Below are 22,759 nucleotides of genomic sequence, written 5' to 3'. Positions count from 1 at the left end.
AGCTCCTAAACTGACTTCAACATAGTTCCTTTGTACCAAGCTACTACAAGATGGCGCAATACTTTCATAAGAGATAAGGATATTTTCAGATAGATCTCAAATATGGGTCAGAAAGACCATTTGTCTTCAAAGCTCAAGATGGCGGCTTACTTTTGTTTGCGCGATGAGGAATGGGCACAGCCACGTTTTTCCCACGGTCGTAGTCCTGTGGTTTGGGCGGTGAGGCGGTGAAGCGGCAGATGCCCGGCTCGGACGGCGTGCTGAGGGAGGTCATGCTGTCCGCCGGGTCGTTGGTGCCGGTGGTCATTTGGTCCGAGGAGCTGTCGGAGATGAAGCACTCCGTGATGGTAAACTTGGCGTGCTGCAGGTGCTCCTCCAGCTTGGCGTGCTCGTACGCCCTCGCCAGCTCCTCGTAGGTGGACGAGGCGCTCTCCGTAGACACCATGCTGTTACGACCCTTATCTGTAAACAAAAAAAACAAAACAAAAAACACCAAAGCGGAGTTAATCCAACACTCTGCAGAGTTAATTTAATACTATGTGATCAACTCTTGTGGAAAAAACACTTACTGAAAACCATTAAACTCTGAAAATGTTAAAATGACACTTTTAGAGTTAAAAATCAACTCCCCCAAATTTAACCCTGAAATTTAAACACTCTAATTTGTTTTTCTGTTGAAAATATCCTGACATATCTCACCTGTGTCTTGGGAGAGGCTGGCGCTGTAGCTGTCACTCTCAGTGGCGGTGATGCCATGAGAGCCCATGGTCCGCCAGTCTGAGGTCAGAGTTCGCGCAGAGGCTGTGGACTGGCTCTGACTGGGTCGGCTGAGCGTCCATTGGCTGGAGTATCTGTTTCTGGAGCTGTGAGCTGATTTGATGCTCTTTCTGGAAACAGGATCTGAAACAAGGTCCAGACTATTACTGCACTAATCCCAGCATTTTAATTTTTGTGCCGGGGAAAGTCTAGTTTAGTGTGATTGTGAATGGTAGACAGCGCCTCGGTAACCAAAAGTACCGGATTTTAGACTACCTAAAACCAGGTCTAACTTCCGTCATGTAGACCATGTACCTCTGTCTGCACTGAAATTGAATGGATTAATGAGAGGAGCCGCTTCGAATGGCCACGAGTCGGCTGCATTCCCTTCTACGACGGCACAAATTCTGCGCGAGTCTAGCAAAATACCAAAAAGGATTGCTTGCATTGGGCAGAAAAATAGTGCTTATTATTTCAGTATGGTTTTTTAAAATGTTTTAATTTCTATTGGAACCTTGCAAAATTTTTCCATTTATCATTTACAAACTTCACGTCATTTTAGTTTGCACTTCCAAGTTTTTTTAATATGTGCCTTGCCGTAAAAGTTCAGAACCACTGGAGTGGAGAACGTCTTGATGACATGTTTATTTTTGACACTTCATGAAGTCTAAGACAACTTACTTGTGCCAGGACGGATGTCTGACATGTCAATCAAAGGTCCGGAATTTTGGATGAGGGCTTGATGGTGAAGGGACACGCCTGTGCAGAAGTTCTGCGGGTTGACTGATTGGCTAAATTCGGTGTCTGTCACGGGCACCGCAGCCTTGTCCTCTCCTTTTAGAAGCAGATGACAAAATCTAATGGTTAGAGTTAGTATGGGGAAAAAAATGACTCTACCAACTATTTTTTATTTCTGCTTACTCAGCTGGGTTGGGATCCAGCACCCCATGACTTTGCATAGAATGATAAGCAGTATACAAAATGGATGGATGGATATTTGTCAAGTGCGCACCTATTTGTTTGATGCCTTCCTTGTCCTCAATGAGCAGCTGAACACGAGGTATGTCAATGTGGAGCCGTGGCCCCTGAGGAGGGCCCTTCACAGGAGTGTCAATACTGCGATTGTTCTTACTGCACACAAAAAAGTACAATAAATGTTTTTTTGCCGTGTATTTTCCAGATTTCTATGACTTTTTTTTTTTTATTAATAATGTTCCTCCTAAAATAAATAAAAGCTCACCTGATGAGCATCTCAGCAAGGCTCTTAGCATCTATAAACAAAATAATTTTGGATAAATGCACACAAGTTCATTATGAACATCATTTTTTTCAGCTGTTTTGTCTTACCTCTAAGTCGTTTCAGCCTTTTCTCTTTACGTTTCTTGCGGATAATGAAGAGTAGAGCAACACCGATGGTGACCAGAATGACAGGAGAGCCGATGGAAAACAACTTTTTCACATCGTCACCCTCCCCACGGGCGGATTTGATGGGAGGGATTGTACCTGTTGCGGGAAGGATGAATTTAGCGATATTGTATGTTAAAAATTGTGAGCGGGACTGGGAGAATTGATTTATATCAGGGGTCTGCAACCAGCGACTCTTTAGTCCCTCTCCTATGGCTCCCTGTGGATCTCTAAAAGAAAAATTTTAAATATATATATTTTTTACATATTTATTTTTATTTTTTAGATAAAATATTCTTTAAATGGATAAATTATTCAGATTAAAAAATGAATAAATAAATATTCAAAAAGATGTCAGAGGCCAAATGTGTAAGTTGTCAGAAAAAAAAATAATATATATATATATATATATATATATATATATGTGTGTGTGTGTGTGTATATATATATGTATATATATTTAAAAAATAAAATAAAATAAAAAAGAGAAAAAAAACTTTTTTTTATTATTATTATTTTTTTTTTAAAGGAGAGCAATGATGATGTCAAATCGAATAAACAATACTGAGCTCTCCTTAAAGAAAAAAAAAGAAAAAGAGAGACAACAGGTAGATGAAAACGTTTTTTTTTAAATTACCTAAAAATGTCCAAAAAGTGACCATAAAATGTCCCAAAAGGAAGACGAAAAGCAGAAAATTACCATAAAATGCCCATGAAATTGTCAAAGTTATCAATGTGGCTGTGAAAGTAAAAAGAAATCTTTACACTTTACACTCTTAAGTACATTTCAGGGTCTGTTCTATTTTACTTTTAATTAAGTACAAGCGTAGAATCAAAATTCCAACTTACAAAAATCTGTACTTAAGTACAGAGAGTGAGTAGTTGTGTCACCTCTGACTATTTGCTTGGGCTCACATCAATCATGAGATGACTTTGCAGTTGGGTCAAAAGTAACCCAATTATGGATAAAAAATGAACCGATCCACTTTATGGGTCAATTTGACCCAACTTTCTGGGTTGTTTTGTACAAAATGACCCAATTTTTTGACCCAAGTAAAGGATCTGACCAATATTTATGAGTTGTTTTACACTAAAAGACCCATTTCTTGACTCAAAGTTGGGTCAAATAGACCCAATTAGAAGATCGGTCCATTTTTGACCCATAATTGAGTTATTTCGACCCAACTGTTTTTAGAGTGTGATACACTTACTTCCATCATAATCGGTCGTGGCAAACTGGGAGCTCTGGTTGCCACAGCCAGCACTGTTGCAGGCCTTCATTTTGAGCTCATACCAGGTTGCCTCCCGCAGCTCGCTGAGGAACAGCTGAGTGGTGGAGTTGGCTTTGAGGCTCTGCCAGGCCCAAGTGCCTTTAGGCCTGAAGTCCAGCATCATATCAGTGATGGGGCAGCCGCCGCTGGTCCAGCCCTGCAGGTTGAGGCCCGCATGGGTGGAGTTGATGTGAGTGAGCAGCGGCTGGTCCTTGTTGAACACGGGCTCTGCGGAGAAGAGGAGGAGCCAAAGAGATGAGCAGGAGATACAGAACGAGAACTGTTGGATAACATCTCCATTGCGTCACCTCTGCCGTGTGTTTTGGCTTCGATAATCTCACTGATGCGTCCTGAGCCCACGCTGTTCTTCGCTGCCAGCTTGACCTTGTACCACGTTCCGCAACGCAGATTGTCCAACCTGAAGGAACGTTCACTGGAACTGATGAAAACGTCCCTCCACTCCTCGGTGTTGTCCACTGAATACTGCAGCACGAAACCTACACGATTGTATCAAAACTTTCAGTTAGGCACAAGGTGCAAAAATTGGGGAGGGGAAAGCCGCTGTTTTATCTATTGGCCACCAGGCGGCAGACGTCTCCTACTTATGTATACATGGCACTGAGGTAGAGTGTAAACGTTTCCACAATTTGTGACAAAAGCATGAGGAGGATGTTGGCGGCATACCTCGGATGGAACTTCCACCATTGTCTCCTGGGATCCAAGCCAGGGTGATAGAGGAGGTGGAAGTGGTGGAAACGGTCAGGCGGGGCTGATCTGGAGGAACTAGAGGACAACACGTGACTTCACAACTGAGCAGAAACTATATGAAGAATCCGTATCATGTTTTCCTTACCTTGCACTACGAGGTTGACAATGATGGTGTCAAAACCAAGGGTGTTGGTGGCCGTGCACGTGTAGTAGCCCGAATCTTCTGCTTTGACTGAACGTAGCACAAGTGTGCCATTGGACAAAATCTGCCGTTGACTGTCAGGTGTCACCGGAATGGCCGCGTCCTCGCTGACAAACGACATGCACGTTAACAACCTCATCGCAAACGTTTGGAATTCTGTCAATGTCATCGCTGTGGCTTTGCTCCCGTTAAAGAAATTTGTCTTGTATAATGGGTGGCAATTAATTTATTTATTTATTTTTATATATTTCTTATCTGATTTGAACAAATGTGTCTTAATGATAAAGATAACGATTGAAGAGTGGCCTGAAGTGAAATTTAAAATGTATCATTATATTTAGGGGCACAGTAGTTAATCTGTCAAGATTTGGGATTTGGAACTGAAAATTCATAGTTAAAGTCCTGCTGTGGACAAATAAATAATGTAAAATTGACAAGTTGTTGCCGAGATACTAGTCTGAAGAGGTGCATTACACACTGACAACATCTCTCCTTGCATGCCTGATTGTGTGTGATTCGGTTCTCTATGTACCAATATGTGGTGTAACAGAAAATATAGCGCAGAATGTAAATTAAGTTTTCCATTGAGAGATTATAATCTGAATAATAAAATTCAAATTCATCCATGCATTTTCTTTATCACGTATTCTCATTAGTAGGATGGGCGAGTGGATTCACTTAACTTCAATCCGATATTGATTCATTATGGAATATCAATTCTTCTTAAATATCAAGGACATGATAAAAACTAAGTAAACATTAAATTCCAAATAAAATTTTGCGGAGGCAGTGACTGGTTAAATGATTTAAATGCTAGATTGTCTTAAGTGCAATTAGTCAGGTCTTTCATAAATGTAAGAAAATACTTTTAAATTCGTGTGAACAGTAAATTTCAAGAAAACAATAAGATACAGGAAAAAGCCACCGGCCCTTCAAATTCTATTTTCTTATGAATTTATGGGAAATATTAAAATAATTGATTCATGGTTTTTCATCGATTGTTTGATTTTTTTTTTAAACCCAGCCCTAGTAATGTGAAGGTGGCGTGTACCAATATCAGCCGCCCTCTTGTGGCCATTTTATGATCAGGAACTAGCAATTATTTTCATGCAATTTTAAGAAAAAATGCCACAGGTCTTTATTTAAATATTATCTCTTTTTATCAATGTTATGTATTGAAAGTACTAGTGGAAACTACTTAGTGTCAGTAATCGGTGACTATCGAACATCCCTACTTATTTCATTGCCGTTTCCTTCTCACCGACACTGCATACAGACAATTGTGCAGTATCCAATCAACTGACCTGTCTTTGGTCCATTTGATGGTTGGAGCTGGCTCCCCCACAGACTTGCAAGGCAGACGTACTTCCTTCATCCAGGGCGTGGTCACCGTTCCCCCAAAGGACAAAATTTTGGCTGGGACTGCAAGGCGAGACACAAAGACATCACGCAAAGTGTTTGACAAATACACCCAAACAGCGTGCCTGAACCCCCCCATCTTTTGTTTGCCGTACGACTGGCCCAGTTTGTCTGAGACGAAGGCCTTTATTCACGTCTGAGCCCTTCCGCTGACCTCATAGTTTCTCCAGTCTATCTTCAACCCATAGATCCTCCCCTCTATTGATTCTTGCCTGCTTGCTCTCTCCCCAAGGGTCATTTTACTTTGGACTAGATAGGCCCTGTTCATCACCACATAATTAACAACAACGTTTCTTGCAACATAGCTGGCACTCAATCAATACTACGGCTGTCAATCAATAGAAGAGAGCGCAGGCGGAGCGAGGAGGAGGGCGAGTGATGAAAGTGATGTGTGAACAGGAGATCATGTTGCTGTTTAATAGCCATCTTTAGGCCGCTTCGGCTCATAACCTTTACAAGGCTGGTCTTCACGACCCACCTTTTCCGGCTGGCTCCACGATGACCTTTGAGCTCATGTTGCCCCGGCCGGCAGTCGTCACGGCAGCGGCCCAGATGTGGTATTGTTTGCCTCGGCTCAGGTGCGTGATGTGGTAGAAGAGCATCTCTGGGTTGGCCTCGTACTCGCTGGGGGCCTGAGATAGAGTCTTGCGTTAGAGGATTTCACGTTGCAAATTTGAATGGATTTCTGCCAATCAGACATTTTATAGTGGAGTGCTCAAATTTACCGAGCTCGAAGTGGTAGTGAAGTCAAATTGTTACCAGGAAATTAAAGTTTAAAAAAAATTTGTCAAGATGGCGGCTCACTTCCATTCAATAAGCCTCTCTCTTAGATGATACAACTAGCATCCATTGTGACAAGTAAAAAATTCTCAGTGAAAACCAGCGCATACATTTTATTGTAGTGACAAAAAAAAAAAAAACAGAGAAATGAGCTGAATGAACCAGACCATCTCGAATTTTGTTTGGTTTTCACTATAAAATACTTTAAAGAGAGGGGAAAAAAATGATATTTTAATTTGCAAAGTTTATTATTATTATTATTATTATTATTATTATTATACCCATTAAAATGCAATTTGTGTAAGTATATTGTATGTATAGAAATAGAAACAGATAACAGAACATTGCTATTAATTTCATGTTGATCTGTCATTGTTTTTTGGGGAAATTTTATGTATCAAAAGTAGCAGTGGTATCGGTGTTTGTTGAGTGCTTAAGTGGAATCAAACTATTCCCTATTTGTTTATTCAACAATGTAGTATTTTATAGTTAACCTTTACAATTATTTATATTTTGTCTTCTTTTATAGATTCAACATATAAAAAAAAATCTAAATATGGTATGTTTCGAACATTTTATTATTACAAATTAGGTGTCTTCATTTGATCTTAAAAAGGATTACAAATTATGTATTGTATTAATTCAATAGAAAATACATACTGAGAAATGTTTCTGATATTTTGTATACAGTATACACACTAGTAAGTATTTACTAGCAATTATTTATTTACCTTCTCAAAATAACATGTTTCTAAATAATACAATTATTAAATACACCCCTAAGTATGATATTCACATCAATCAAATATTACTATTATCTTTCAATATTTCACATAGCTCTCATTAGACTTTGCAAGTCTATATAATGTTTGGCTCAGCGAGTGTAAAGAATTTTGAATGTAAATTAAAATGTGTTTGGTAAAAAAATGCACAATTTAATCAAATTCATTCAAATAATTTCTCCAGTTTGGATTTAGTAACGAAAATACACTGTATTTTGATGCCTCCATACATTAAATGTGTTCAAGTGGCCAAGAAACATATCTTTAAAATGATTTTCACGCATGCGCCTGCAGGCATGCATTCACACGTACGCCAATGCGCACAAACACCGCATCCTCTCAAGTCAATCTCCAGTTGCGTCTCTTTAATCTGCTCATCTTCATCTCCACAATTTGCTTTCCCCTCTCTGTCGAAACCAGCGAGAGGATGGAGGGACGCAGGGAGGGAGGACGTGTGCGTATCTGCGCGTGTGAAGGGGGTGCGAGCGAACATTCCACCAGAATAGCGGCCGTGTTGTGGTGATCCAGGGAGTGATACAGGGAGATAATGAAAAGACGGACAAAAGCACTCTCATCTCGATGTGACTGATACCCTCCTCTGCTCCCCCTTCCTTCCCAGCCCGTCTGTCACTCCCCCCCCCCCTCTTTCTCTCCCCCATTTCCCCTCGGTCTCTGCCTACCTCTAATGGTGTCTTTCTTTCAGCCGCCCTCCCTCCCCGTCTCCCAGCCCGTGCTCATTTACATTGCGCTCGTGCACAGAAATTGAGGAGCATTTTTGAATAACAACAAAGTGAGAGATACCAGAATTCCCTGTGTTGATGTGTGTGTGTGCGCGTCCATGATATAACCAAAAGTGAAATGCCACACACGGGTGTATAAATAGCAAATGGCTGAAATGTGATGTCTGTGTGCCTCTCTGATGCGGCAGTGTGCATGTGTGAGCTTGTTCTCGGCCTCATTTGCATATCTACGTCTCATCACGTTGCCAAGACAACCTCATCTGTTCATCTGGGAGAGCAGGAAATAAGGCGACGGCGCAAACACAGCCAAAGAGTGACAAAAAGACACGCATGCAAACGCACACGCATTTCTGCAGGTTAACATCATTTGAATCAGTGATTCGATTCGTACAAACATTATGTTATGACTTGCTTACCGGCTGTCCAGAACCGGGGCTGGAGCAGTAAATGGTGTACTTGCGGATGACACCGTTAGGTTTGTGAGGAGGCAACCAGGACACGACCACGCTACTAAGAGAGGAAGGAACTGCCTTGATGCCAGCCGGTGGACCAGGAACTACAAAAAACATGGGGGCAAATTAGCGCCGTTAGCATTGAACATTCATGAGCATCCATGAATCCTTTCCATGCTGAGTGTTGGGTGCCTATTAAGTCATTTGCTCTTAAAACATATAAATACGTTCTATTTTAAATGTTTTACGTGTCCCAAAGACGTATTTATACTTTTTTAATGCTAGATCTTACAGAAGGCTTTGATACAGCCTCTGAACTAAAGAAAATGGTAATGGAAGGGGTAGTTATTACAAAAAGCGGCCAGCAGGAGGCAACAGAGTATAAGAGATCAACCAGGGCCATGTTGAAAAAAAGCTCCTTTACTCACATTTCTAAAAAGATTTGCGAATAATGATGACATTTTATTATATTCTAATGCTAATTGCTGCTAGTGAAAGAAGAGACTCTAATCTTTCTTTTGGTAGGTTCCATGTTTTTATAGCAATAGAACACAATATTCTGTGGGCCTTGCAAAATCAGTCAAAATCCAGTAAAACAGCCGGGAGTGAAGGGGATTGCTTCAGTGAAAATGGCTGGGAGTGAATGAGTTAAAGTGATCGGGCTTGTTTGCAGCTTTTTAGTCTTATCCCTCACTAAGCTGCTTCGGAAGGTCTGGAAAGAAGCGCCTTTGCGTGTCGAGGAGTGACATATGTTCGTTCAGACGTTGGTCAGCAATTCTGACACCGCCACACCAAGCATTCTCCCAACTCGCAAACCCACAAACAGATTAGACGCTAATGTCTGATCCTCTGTCAGCCACTTCAGCTTGACACTGGATGTAGCTTAATACGCTCAATTGGAAGTAATCAAGCCAAAGCCTCAAGGAGTTTAAAATGCATGCGCACTTTACAGTAAACACACAAAAGCGCTGGACAGCGTGAGAGTGAGGCTTTTGTTTCTATAGAGTGCAGGGTTCACGGTGTCAAACCTATTCAGATCCTGACATAAATATTAGGTGCGCCAGACAGTGGGCCTCATCTCAGGGCTGCATAAAGAGGCACTGCAGTGTAATGCCAAGCCTTTGTAAATCCATCACCAATTCCTTTTCCCCCAAAATGTAGGCCTCCCTGATCCCGCTATTCAGCCAGTCGGTGACTCAGTGCTCAGATAGGATGTAACAGAGCAGCGTTTACAAGCGAGGCAAGGGTGAAGCATTTGATAGCTGCTGATCCCGGGGGAGGGATGATGGGTGGCAACGGGGAAGCACACTGTCATAAATGAACCTCCATGTGAGAGGAGTATAGTGGGTGTGGCGGGAGTTAAATCCCATCTGGTGCCCAGAATCTGCCCAGGATGCCAGGAAGGCAAATATTCTGCAGTCCACACAGTAGTACAAAGGAAACAGATCCACCTTTGTCATTTTTTTTCTGGGGGTGGTCATTTTTCATACTTAGTTTTTCCACACATTTTCAGACTTTCCTGCCTTTTTGCCAAATTTCTGACAATTTTGGAAATTTTATGGGCATTTGATAATTTTCTATCTCTTCTTTTTTTGCACAGTTTATGGCTATTTTTGTGCCGCTAATGTTTGAGATGTCTTTTGTTTTTATTCAATTCTCTGACATTTTTGGCAATTTCATGGACATTTTATTGTAATTTTTTTTACTTTTCCGCTTCCTTTTTGGACATTTTATGGTCACTTTTTTGAACCTTTTTTTTTTTTTATCTACTTTCCGTTTCTCTTTTTCTGACAATTTAGAAAATTTGGACTCTGTCATTTTTTAAATATTAAATCATTACTTTCTTCAAATATAAATCATTAATTAATTTAAAGAATATTTTATCTAAAAAATAATAATAAACATGTAAAAAAAAAAATCCACCATTTTTTGGGGGGCGGAGATCCACAGGGAGCCACAGGAGAAGGAATCAGCCTACGTGATTGGTGCATTATGATTCATTATACTGATAAGAGGGGTAACAATTGACAGTAAAAAGCACGGGGAGGCCTCAAGACACACAATAAGCTGTATGTTTCTTTCTATCTCCCCATCTTCAATTCTTGTTTGCCACCCATGCCCCCTACTCTATACAGATCTGACAATAATCCTGCCTCCAATGGTGTAAGCACAAAATTAATTCTTTCTAATCCAAGAGGAGTTAATCCTTATGCCTATGGCAAGGGGGCTGATGGAAAGGATGCAGACTCGGGATGATGGTTGACTCCCATGTGCTATATGCTGTGAGAGGGAGAGAACAACCATCCCCCCCCCCCCACCCCAGCTCCTCCCGCCAGGCCTCTCTCAGCCCTGAGCCATGTACCCAAAGCCTCTTAATTCTCATTAGCACCACTAATGGAGCTTCCTAGCATAAATGAGCTTTTGTCATGGGTTTGAGATACACCCAGCACCCATTTATCTACTCCCCTACCTCTTGTACTCTCAAGCACTTCACTTGTATTACTCATTTTAGACATTTTTAAACACTGAGATGAATGAAAGTAATTTCCTGTGCGTGTACACTCACGATCTTCACGGGTTTGGATGTACAGGACGTTGCTACGGACGCCGTCGCCAGCTTGTGTATACGCTAGCACCTGAACGCTGTAATTGGTGAACTTCTCCAGTCCTCGCAGCTCCACCTGCTCACGTGTGGTGGTGATGTTCTGCATCTCTCCCCACTCTGAGAATAATTTAACCATTTCATGCACACTGGCGGTAGTTTATTTATTATCAGTGAACCTCCACATATTTGCGGTTTTGCATTCATGAATGCATATCTCTGCTGATTTTTCCCCCATTATTCACTGAAAATCTTGCATATTCTGTTTTTTCTGCTCAGGCCAAGGCCAGAGCAATAAAAGTACAATTTGGCGCCATCTTGGCATACTGATGTGAGTTGTTGAGCCTATTTAGGCAAAAATTGTGCTTTGCCATTTTGTGGCATCTGTGGGCAAGTATACACCTTTTTAGAGTGGGGCATCAATTATTCGCAAATTTTCCTCGCTAATATTGGAGGTTCACTGTACACAAACATAAATCACAGGACAATCTACAAGTACAAAACAACAACTGTAGCAAAAGTATCTAAACATTTTATGACTTTCAATTGCATTTACAATAGGGATGGGCGTGTGTACAGGTATCACTATCGAGCCGATACTCGGCCTAATTTCAAAGTATCGGTACTCGCAAGGGAGGCCGATACCAGTACCGGATGCCCTCTTGTGGCCATTTTACAATCTGGAACTAAGGGTATGCATGTCGGACAGATACCTATTAACTCATTTGCTCCCAAAAATGCATAAATACATTCTATTTAAATTTTTTAAGTGTCCCAAAGACGCATTTATACGTTTAAAAAAAATAATAAAAAATAATAATAATAATAATAATTATGCTAGAGCATACAGAAGGCTTTGATGCAGCCTCTCAACTGCAGAGAACGGGTGAAGAAATGGTAGTTATTAACCAAACGGCCAGCAGAGAAAAATAGATCAACCAGGGCCATGTTGAAAAAGCTCCTTTTACTCACAGTTCTAAAAAGATTTGTGAATAATGATGAAACTGAGATATATTCTAATGCTAATTGCTGCAAAACGGAAACAGATAGAAATATACTTTTTTTCCTGATGAAAAAAGAGACTAATCTTTCTTTTGGTAGGTTCCATGTTTTTATAGCAATAGAACACAATAGTCTGTGGGCCTTGCAAAATCAGTCAAAATCCAGTAAAGCAGCCAGGAGCGAAGGAGGTTACTTCAGTGAAAATGGCTGGGAGTGAATGAGTTAAGATGTACAAGCACATACATTTTTATTGGATTTTTTTTTTCTTGCCACTGGATTATTACTTCATTTTATTTATTTATTTATTTATCTATTGATTAAATTATTTATTTATTTAATTTGAATTTATTTCATTGTGTGTTATTTAGAAAATATGTATTTTATGAACAATTGAAAAAAGATAATAGAACATTGCCATTCATTTAATGAAATATATATTAGGATATACAGTATAGGTCTTTCTTTCAAATTATGCGCCATTGTTTTTTTCAGTTTTTAATATTATCTGTCATTGTTTTTTAAAATCTTTTAAAGTGGTATCGGTATTTGGTATCATTAATCGGTGATTACTTAAGAGTTGAGTACTTGTGAAAAAGTGGTCTCAAACATCCCTAATCAACAATATTAACACTGAAATACACACTAACATTAAATGCTACTCCTACAACAAACACATTATATGACATTTACACACAAACACACTTAACTACAACAAACAAATACACAGAAAGAGGGAGTGCTTTATGAGGTACACACATGTCAACAACATTGACAGTGAGGTGGGAGGGCTGTTTGGTGAAGTTTAGAATGATATAGATGATAATTACTCTGCATTGGCCATTGGGCCCGGCCCCCACAGCACCCACCTCCGTCGGGGAAGAGGGACCAAAACACAACCCGGTAGCCTTTCAGCACACCGTGCAGCGTCAGCCGTGGAGGCTCTGCCCACGTGATCACCGCCTCATCCGACGTGACCGAGATGGCTCGTACGTTCTGGGGGGGTTCGCTGGGCACTGGGCACATAGCAGGGGGGGGAGGAGTGTTAGCGCTGCATCCGGAAAAATATGTGACTTTTTCGGTTATTGGCGTAAGAATGGCCTGACGGATCGAGCTTGTATGCTGAAGCGCTTACATTTGAGGAATCGTGCAATCACTCCAGGAATAAATCAGTCAAATGAGCTCAAATTAGCGCTCAATAGCTTGTTCTATGTAAGCTTTTAGAGAAATGGAGGAGAAGACTGGGGAGAGAGAGATGAGAAAATATTAAGAGCTACACCTTAAAGGGTTCAAATGCAAACGAGTAGGATGGGGTGAATCAGATGTGGAGGATAAAATCTAGCGAAAGGTAATTTTCATCTTTAATGTAATAGCAGTTGTGGTGACGGAAACAGACAACCTATGTGGGTAATTACAAGAACATCAAACAGCCTACCATGATCAAGGTTGTCTACACACCAAAAAGACATGCGACATTATGGCCGAATGAGAAATTCATCAGAGAAAAATAAAAACAAAGGAAAATAGTTGACCCAGATTGAACTAAAAGCAGTAAGACAATGAGAACAAGAGGTGAAAAAGGAGCATAATAAGGTTCCTTGTTTCTCCCTTGGCTTCTAGCAGCCTAACGAGGGTGCTAATTAAAGAAGGCAGAATCATGGGGGGGATGTGCTACAACTCCAATTCAACCATTTTTAGTGTTGTACAAATGCATGTTCACATTTTTTATTTATATGCTACTGTTCCATTGAGACTTTTACACAACAGAAAATAAATGGTTTCTGTTGTGTTCTCTCCTACTATTTTGTCCATCAGCGTTTTCCTTACCATCTTCCAGCGTGGTTGCATTGATCTCCGTACTGGAAGGCCCCGTCCCAGCTCTGTTGAAGGCCTGGACCACCACTCCGTACTGGGCAAACTTCTTGAGGTTGTCTAGGGTGTATACCTCACTGTCGCCCGTAGCTTTCATCTCCACGATACTGTATTGGCCATTGCTGCCTGGGCCGTTTTCTCTGTAGCCGATCTGGTAGCCACGGATAACACCGTTCTGCAGCTCCTTTTTGGGAGCCTTGAAGAGATGAGTTGATCAAATTAAAATGGGCTGATATGTGGTAAAAAAAAAAAAAAAATGTTGAGGTAAAGGTATATGGTTATGTTTTTTGGAATACATAACTAGCTGAATAAATAACTACATCAGCTAAATAATAGTTTGCATAATTATAGTGTTCTCTGATTTGCGCGCGATCACAACAGTGCAAAAAGCGAAATTTGCAGTTGATGACATCAGAGCAATCTGATTGGATGCTAAGTCAGCACTTAGAAGCAATTCCATTTCATCACTGGCACTTATTTTTTCAGCCTGTGAGCTACCTTGCACGACAACTTATATTTTGTGTGTCTGAGCTGCAAAAAGACATAGAGTATAGTCACAAATTTACCCTCCATGTGACCCGAATGCTCTGTGATGTCATGGGCTGCAAGATGACATCCATTGGCGGCCCATCAGGTGCTATAAAAAAAAAAGACATTGAAAAAATTATGAATGCTGAAATTCTGAGAGCATACTGTAGTTTTTTTTTTTTAATTAGATGACTTACGTGCTTCTTCTGTACTAATTGTCAGTTCTTTACTTGGAAGGCTACGGCCGATCTTGTTATAGGAATACATGCGGATGCTGTATACACAAGCCGGGTGCAACTCTACAATGTTGGCTTGGTTGTTGGTGGGAGAAATGTTCCTGGTTGTGTACATGTGGTCCCAGGAGTCTGACAAGTGAAGAAATTAGATTTTTTTTAATAAAAAAAATTATGAAACAGATCATCAAAAGTTGTCATGAAGCCTTTGGATCTGGGCTACCTACCTGACTTGTTCTTGTACTCAATGTCATAGCTTGTGATGATGCTGTTCCCGTCAAACCTTTGGATCCAGCGTAGGTTCATGCTCCTGTCCTTCACCTCTCTTACTTCCAGCTCAGGGGGATCTGGCGGTTCTGTATGTGCACGTGAGTACAGAGTTTGTAAGATCAAATATCTCTATTGGACTTTTCGAATACAAACACGAGTGCTGTGTTATTAGTCTCAATGCTTTATTAGGTGAAAGGTTGAGACATGTTCCTTATGCATACCTTGCACAGTGAGTTGGATGAGTCCTCGACCTTCTCCATAGGAGTTAATGGCGTGACAAGAAAAGAAGACGGAATCTCCTCTGTCTGCTGGGTTCAGCTGTGAGTAACAAAGGTTATAGTTAGCTAAAACTACATATAACTGAAACGATATGCTAGCATTAGCAACTTAGCATCTTCGTAAAATCAACAATGTAAAAATACATTCATTCACTTTCCAACTTGTTGAGAAAATCTATACCACTCTTGTTGGACTCTGAGGTAAGATGAACAAGTCTTGCTGTCAAAAAGCAAAGGTTGCCAAAATTTCTCTGTACAATTGAATCCGTTTTTATATTTCCACCCTATTGATGTCTGTGAATTATTTATGCATTTAATTATTCAAACTAACACACGTAATTCTTCCTCTTCGGCCACGCATTATGGAGGACCAAAATGCCACACTTAGGACCTCCTCCTTATTTGAACATTTCATGACACATTTCATGCTGACAGCGTCTACAGCAATAAATAAATAAATATTAGAGCAGAGCGTTTTTAATTATTGATTGATACTTAATTCTATTTATACATTTCTTTTTGGATTTATTTTCACATATATCATATATTTATTTTTATTGTTTGAGTCTTGTTTTTAATTTTTGGGGTATTTTATTTATGTACATAATTTTTTTTTGTATTTCATTTTTGAGTTTTTTTTTTATATTCATTTTTATTTTCACTTTTATCTATTTTTTTTTGTTGTTGCATTTTTGGCCCTCCATACGCGTGGCCATGAAGACATCAGACATGTCGTGTACAACGCGCTCAATATTTGACCTTTAGGGTCGAGATGACTTCATCGCCCTTCTTGTTGATAGTGATTGAATAACGGGGGTTTCTCTCCGCGTCGATGACCGTGTCCCCTCTTTCCCAGCGGATGATGATGGGCTGCTCCCCTCGAGCTGTGCAGTTCAACTCCTTCGTCTGGCCCTTCCTGGCCATGGTGGTGTTGGGGTGGCTGGTGATCATTGCGGGAACTGGGAAGAATCATAGACCCCGTGTCAGTGTGACAAATGGCATTACATGGCATAATGAGACAAGGATGCAGGGAAGAGGTGATGGAAACGGAGGATATATTACAAATGTATAGCCATCTCTATATATTCCCTTCCTCTTCCATTTCACGCTTTAAGCCCCGCTGGCTGCATCTTTCTGCTTCAATCTCTCCTCTGCTCAGACAGATTATTGATTATAGGGGTTCTTGTGGTTTTGTTTTCATCACTAATTCATCAGTCCTTTTCCCCAACCTTGAGCAGTACACAGACAGACGGAACATATCATTCAAGAGTAAATCTACCCCCAGTTAACGACAGACACGTGGTTTTATTATTAGGTTCGGTCCACAGTTTACTACCCTAGGGCAAAAATGCCTCTGTATACAGAAAAAAAAAAAAGATGTGTTCAAACCAAAGGAAATGATTGGCACTTACTCTTGACAGTGAGGATCATGCTCTTACTGATGTCTGAGCCCACTCCATTGGAGGCCTGACACAGGTAGTATCCGCGGTCGTCCTCGAGCACATGGCGGATGAGCAGCGATCCGTTGGACATGATCTGGATGCGACCGGTTAGAGGGACCGGATGGTACTGCTGGGGGTTTCCAACACCTGCATGACAAAACACCTTTTTACTTTGACTCTTGATTTATTATTAGTTATAAAGATGTTGGGTAGCTGTGATTATTTTTTACCTTTAGCATGTTTCCACATGACTTTCGGAGGAGGGTAACCCTCCACAGAGCAGTTGAGAACTCCAGCTTTGCCGTAGATGCAGTCCTGGTTGTTGGGCTGCACCACAAATCGTGGTGGTACTGAGGAACACAGAGTTGCACTCAACTTATTTGTAACTCGTTGGAAAACCTTGATTTGAAATGGTTAAGTTGTTAAAATGATTGCTAATTTGGCTAATTCAAGCCCCACTGAGAGTCACACAACCAAAAAAGTTGGGTTAGTCATTTGTTGATACATATTGGGTTATTTTTGACCCAACTGTTTTTAGAGTGTTAAGTTTTGGTGAGTGAGTACCGACAGGCTTTTCCATCCTGTCTCCCTCTGTTGGTCAATTTTGTTGTTCTGAACTTGTGCATATGCAATGACAATAACGATAAAGATAAAATATCATATAAAGCAATTTCGGCTCTTTGGACCTCATTTGTCATCTACATATGTATTAGTGCCTCACCAGTAACAATCAGCTGTCTCTCCCAGCTGACTGTGGCGGCAGCGTTGCTGGCAATGCAGGTGTAGTTTCCGTTGTGTTTTAGTGTCACTTTGGAAATTTGCAGGGAGCTCATGAACTCTTTGGTCTCTATTGCAACGCCAGAAGTGGGCCCTGGCACAATGAGCTGGCCGTCTTTGTGCCAGGTGATGCGTATGGGCATGTCCCCGGATGACACCACGCAGGCGATGTAGATGAGCTTCCCCACTGAGGTAGAGGGGATGTCGAAGGGCTGGATGAGAGGTGGCACTAGCGGAGAGAGAGGAAGAGTTAAAAAAATAAATGACAGTGGGTTGATGTGAAAGAGTGGCAGCTATGCTGAGAGAAGGTCATTGGCCAGTAGGGCTCCTTCTTTGCCCCCCTTGAATCCTCCATCTCCTGTAGTCCCTAAGAGCTACTCTGGTTAGGATCCAATTGGCAGGAGGAAGTCATTCCGTTGCCATAGAAATAGAGGTTGGCGCTGTGGTACTACAGCTGAGACATCTGGGGGATTTAATCTAGGCTTCATTATTATTCATCTAATTAAATCAGACACACGCAGGCACATGCGCACACCCTTAAACACCTCTGCAGCTGCCCAGCCACCATCGTTACCCCCCTCTCATGGACAAAATGAGTCACTTAGTCAACCGGAAACAAGAGGAAAAAAGGAGGGGCACCAACCAAGTTGGAGCCCAACAAGATCAACAATACAAAATTCATAAAGCAAAAATCCTTTGTGATTCATCCAAACCATTTCATAGATGAAATAACATTTCAGCACTTGTTGCTACCCTGAGTTCATAGGCTTTGATGAGCTCATCAGCAAACTTTGCAGTAGCCTGATAACGATCCGAATCGTATCAATCAGGTGTGTGGGAGGAGGGAAACATCCAAAACAGGCTGGATAGGGGCTCTCGATACATATACAGTACTCATCATGGTCATTAGGCTGTTTGAATATCAAAATGGGTGCTAAAAGTACTGTGCACTGGGACAGAGAGCTGTCTGGAAAAAGGGTCATACAGAGACGGGCTAAGAATGTTATTTAATGTTAAATTTTAATTAAGTTAATTTAAGTAATTGATTAAATTACTGTGATTTTAATTTAATTAATGAAATACATTTTAATTACATTAATTAATGCAATTAATGTCAATTCTATTTTATTCTAATTAATACAATTTAATATCCCCACTCTACAAAGAAAAAACAATATTAGACATTTGCGATGGGCAAGCACTGATACCAGGTCTTCGGTATCGGGGCGATACCAGGCATTATTTCATGGTATCGGTACTCACAATGGTGACCGATACTAGTATCGGCCCACTCTTGCAGCCATTTTACAATTAGAAATATAAATTAGAAGCATGGAAAATTGCCATTAAAATAAAAAAAAAGTACTAAAAAGTACACGTAGTATCGATACTTGGTATCAGTATCAGTGACTACTCAAGAGTTAAGTACTTGTACTGATATCGGTCTGAAGAATAAAGTGGTATCGAGCATCCCTATTGGACATAAACAAAGAACACAATCTGCTTATTGTAAAAACTGCAGCTACTTGACTACTTGATCAGATTCCTTCCACTTACCTTTAACAGTAACATGCACAGTCTGGTTGATTGACACTTGCGGTTGGATCAGAACACTACAAAGGTAGGTGCCCTCATCGGCGCCCTTCTGCACGTCCGTCAGCCGCAGGGTACCATTGTCAAACAACACTTGTCGGTGATTATCGGGCAGCTGCATGCCGTCCTTCAGCCACTTAATGGAGTAGTAAGGGTACCCAATGACACGGCACGTTATGTACGTGTTCCTGCCTGCCACTGCCGTCATGTCCCGCATGGGTCTGATTCGGGGTGGACCTGGAGACACGGGGAAAAGAGGGAGGGGGTGGCGGGGCGGACACAGTGGTCGGAAAGACGGGCCGATGAGGTGAGGGAGGTCGTGGCAGAGAGATGGAGCAGCCATGGAAACAGAAGGTGAAGCGATAAAGGTCGATGGACAGAGTGATTGGGGTAAGTTGAGAGGTGGACAGGGAGGTTAGTTTTGCTCCCTTTGCTAAAATTGACTGAGGATATTTGTATTTGTATTTATATCTTAACCCTACTTGTATGCTACAAATTGAAGAGTAGACAGTGGTACCTTGACTTGCAAGTGCAATTTGTTCCAAGGGCAGGCTCGCAACTCAATTTACTCAAATATCAGATCAGAAACAAACAAGTTTATATATATATTTTAAAAAAAATGGTACTGTATTGGAAGGTTTTTAATTAGTTAATGAAAACTAAGGAAATAACTAAAACTAAAATCAAAACACATTTTTGTTAATGAAATAAAATAAAAAGTAGAGTGTTTTTTTAAACCAACAACTGTAGTTGTATTTATTATTTTTATGTTTTATTATAAAACTAACTAGTGTTACCTTGTTTTCTGCTGGGGTTAGGGTAAAAAAAAAAATACCCGCAATAAATGAAGTCCGCAAAGTAGTTAGCTTTATGTTTTACATTTATTATAAATGTTTTAAGGCACTAAAACCTCTCACCACACAGTTTATAAACTTTCCTCATCGAGGAATTTACTTTTTCTCACATTTCTCTCTTGTTTAAACATTCTCAGTATACAAACCTTCATAAATTTTAGAAAATGGGTACATTACTGAAAAAAAAAATGCATGCAAAATTGCACACACAAAAATCTGCGAAACAGCAACGCTGCGAAAAGTCAACCGTGTTATAGCAAAAATGTTTTCATTTTTGTTAATACATTTAATACATTAGTTTTCAGGGTTTATTTTATGTATATTTATTTTATGTATATTTATTTTGGTTTTAATGTACAAATGTACCAAAGAAAGAAAGTTGAACAGTAATTTGGCTTTTTTATTTTATTTTACTTTATTACACAATACTTAGTGACTTTTTTTTATACTTGCGCTCCACAAATTGCCATATATAAAAAAAAAACGAATACTAAAACTAATAAAAAACAAAGCTAAAATGAAGCATTTTCAGAAAAAAACAAACCAGCTGTCAAAACTGCTTAAAATAAAATAAGTCAAAACAAAATAAAAAGTAACTATAAAGAAAACTCGTAAACTATTATGAACCTGCTGTATTGTTTGAAAACATAATAAAGTGTGAATGCAGAGCTTTAAAAAGTGTCATTACTGAACACAATGTAGCATTTGTGTTTGCTTTTAAGGGTTTTGTGCGCGTGTGAGGGTCTGGGTGTGAGTTGTGACTTACAGCAGCTCCTTGTAATGCCCCCCCCCCCCCCTTCAATAAACGTCTGAATCTCTTTCACTTGAATGGCTGTGTACCTGAAGCTTTCTCGTAGCTAAAAGTTTAGCTTGCGACACAAAACGAAAAATACATAAATAAAAAATTGGCCAAGTATCAGATTAGTAAATAGAAAAACCCATAAGTCGGGGCACCCGTAAGTCAAGGTATCAGTGTATTTACATATCGATAGACATACATCTATCACTATCTGTACTGTATTTATATAGAATGAGGTGTAGAGTGCATTTATATTGAAAAGCAGACAGGCACCTCTTACGTTTATGCGCGCTTGGTACTCGGCGCTGCCGGCCGAGTTGCGTGCGACGCAACGGTAGACTCCCCCATCTCGGATGAGCGGGTTGCTGACGTTGACGTGGGACACGGTCATGCCGTCCGACTGGGTGTACTGGCTGGTCTTGTAGGTGGAGTCCCGCACCACAGGCTCATCGTCCAGCGTCCAGGTGATGGAGGGTGGCGGCGCTCCTTTGGCCTCGCACACGAGGGAGAAAGGCTCGCCGGGGTTCACCACTTTCTCGCTGAAGGACGTCACAATGCGAGGGGTGCCGTCTAACCACGAAAAAAGATAAAGATGAATCGTTTTCTGACAGAAGATAAAATATTTTAACATCGTCTCTTTCAACTTACCCTCAAGCAGAATGATGGAGAAGTCCTGAGATGTGTGGCCCTTGCGGGAAGCAAAGCACTGGTAGGCACCAGAGTGGAATTTCTGTGCTGCAGTGATCTGCAGGGTGTCGTTGTGTTGACCTTGGATGGAGATGTGCTGGTCGGGGAAGATGGGTTCCGTGTTTCGGTACCAGTTGATGGTGTATTCTGGAGAACCTTCCACGGTGCAGGTGAAGAAGAGTGTGCTGCTAATTCCCGTTTTCAGGTTCTTGGGGGATAAGGTCACTCGAAGTGGATCTGAAAGAAGGACGGGCCGCAAATGAAAATGTTTGAGGAATGAATGGTTTATTGTTTATCACAACTAGAGATAGATCACCGATATTTGAAGCCAGTGTTAATTTTATCAGCTGTTTTTAAAATTTTGTCTCAGTTTTAGTCCAGTTTCAATAACGCTTGTTAGTTTTTAATCATACTTAGTCAACCTCATCCCGTTTTTATTTAGTCAGCTAAAAATCAAGCATTTAGTCCAAGAAAACATAATATTATTCGTCTAGATTTAGTCAACACAAACTGTCAATGTTTTAGTTAAGACAACCATTTCACCCTTTGTACAATGACAATTTCCATCTGATCTATGAACTATTTCACATAAAATGTAATTTACTTTCCGCTTAAAAAAAACAATAGCAACTTCACACACAATTACACCATATTAACAAATAGCTACGGCTCCAAGCCATGAGCTAGCATTAGTTAGCCAGCATTAGCTAGTGGCCAGAACGTATCCTTGGAACGTTATAGCTGTTGGATTAATGTTATGTTATAAACAACCACCACTAATTAATTTTGTTACAAAATCATAATTTTTTTCCTCTCATCTTTTTTTCATGAACTAAAATGTACATAGATTAAAGTCCAGCCTTTATTAAGTAGACGACATTTTCGTCTCTTTCATTTGTCAACAAAAATGTATTCCGATTTACTCACAATTATTGTTTAACGATGGGGGATTTAGTCTAGTCTAGTCTAGAAAAAATATTTTCATTTAGTTTTTGTTTACAAAATGAACACTATTTGGAGTCGAAATTCATTTTCCGTAAAAAGGTCAAAAATATGCTTAATTTCCCCAAAATGCTTCTCCCTATTAAATGTAACCGATTTTCTCACCAACTCGTGACTGAAGTAACACCAAATGTCACCCAGATTTATGAGTACAGTGTATATTTACATTCACAGAGGAGGGTAAAAAAGCGAGCAAAAGCGCAATCAGCAGTGGCGACTCGATCAGTTGGACGCACTCATTAAAAAGCAGCTGGAGATATCGCTTCGCATCTATGTCCACTTTATGTGTGTGCGCAAATGTCAGTGAGC

The 22,759-nt window shown here is 40.4% G+C and overlaps 1 protein-coding gene across 4 annotated transcripts in view; it reads right to left on the bottom strand.

Moving 5' to 3' along the window:
* LOC144036243 (cell adhesion molecule DSCAML1-like) overlaps positions 1–22,759 on the bottom strand; it is a 55,239-nt gene that overhangs the window by 3,170 nt on the left and 29,310 nt on the right. The window contains exons 6-32 of one of the 4 annotated variants that reach the window (XM_077546720.1): positions 21,410–21,685; positions 21,035–21,331; positions 19,073–19,345; positions 17,460–17,744; positions 16,969–17,088; positions 16,709–16,885; positions 16,056–16,255; positions 15,240–15,336; positions 14,976–15,104; positions 14,713–14,880; positions 14,554–14,624; positions 13,943–14,183; positions 12,985–13,131; positions 11,081–11,236; positions 8,479–8,618; positions 6,239–6,392; positions 5,646–5,763; positions 4,285–4,448; positions 4,116–4,214; positions 3,740–3,928; positions 3,372–3,659; positions 2,104–2,259; positions 1,997–2,027; positions 1,769–1,887; positions 1,438–1,590; positions 700–900; positions 151–462 (exon numbers count right to left, since the gene is read on the bottom strand). In XM_077546720.1, the coding sequence (XP_077402846.1) occupies positions 151–462; positions 700–900; positions 1,438–1,590; positions 1,769–1,887; positions 1,997–2,027; positions 2,104–2,259; positions 3,372–3,659; positions 3,740–3,928; positions 4,116–4,214; positions 4,285–4,448; positions 5,646–5,763; positions 6,239–6,392; positions 8,479–8,618; positions 11,081–11,236; positions 12,985–13,131; positions 13,943–14,183; positions 14,554–14,624; positions 14,713–14,880; positions 14,976–15,104; positions 15,240–15,336; positions 16,056–16,255; positions 16,709–16,885; positions 16,969–17,088; positions 17,460–17,744; positions 19,073–19,345; positions 21,035–21,331; positions 21,410–21,685 (4,761 nt within the window). Of the gene's footprint in view, positions 1–150; positions 463–699; positions 901–1,437; positions 1,591–1,768; positions 1,888–1,996; positions 2,028–2,103; positions 2,260–3,371; positions 3,660–3,739; positions 3,929–4,115; positions 4,215–4,284; positions 4,449–5,645; positions 5,764–6,238; positions 6,393–8,478; positions 8,619–11,080; positions 11,237–12,945; positions 13,132–13,942; positions 14,184–14,553; positions 14,625–14,712; positions 14,881–14,975; positions 15,105–15,239; positions 15,337–16,055; positions 16,256–16,708; positions 16,902–16,968; positions 17,089–17,459; positions 17,745–19,072; positions 19,346–21,034; positions 21,332–21,409; positions 21,686–22,759 lie in introns of those variants that run through there. The other 3 variants (XM_077546721.1, XM_077546722.1, XM_077546723.1) reach the window with 3 other exon arrangements.

The sequence above is a fragment of the Vanacampus margaritifer genome, chromosome 16 (assembly GCF_051991255.1).
Source record: "Vanacampus margaritifer isolate UIUO_Vmar chromosome 16, RoL_Vmar_1.0, whole genome shotgun sequence".
Classification (NCBI taxonomy): Eukaryota; Metazoa; Chordata; class Actinopteri; order Syngnathiformes; family Syngnathidae; genus Vanacampus; species Vanacampus margaritifer.
The sequence above is the reverse complement of the archived record's forward strand: the minus strand, read 5'-3'. Positions and strand labels throughout refer to the sequence as shown.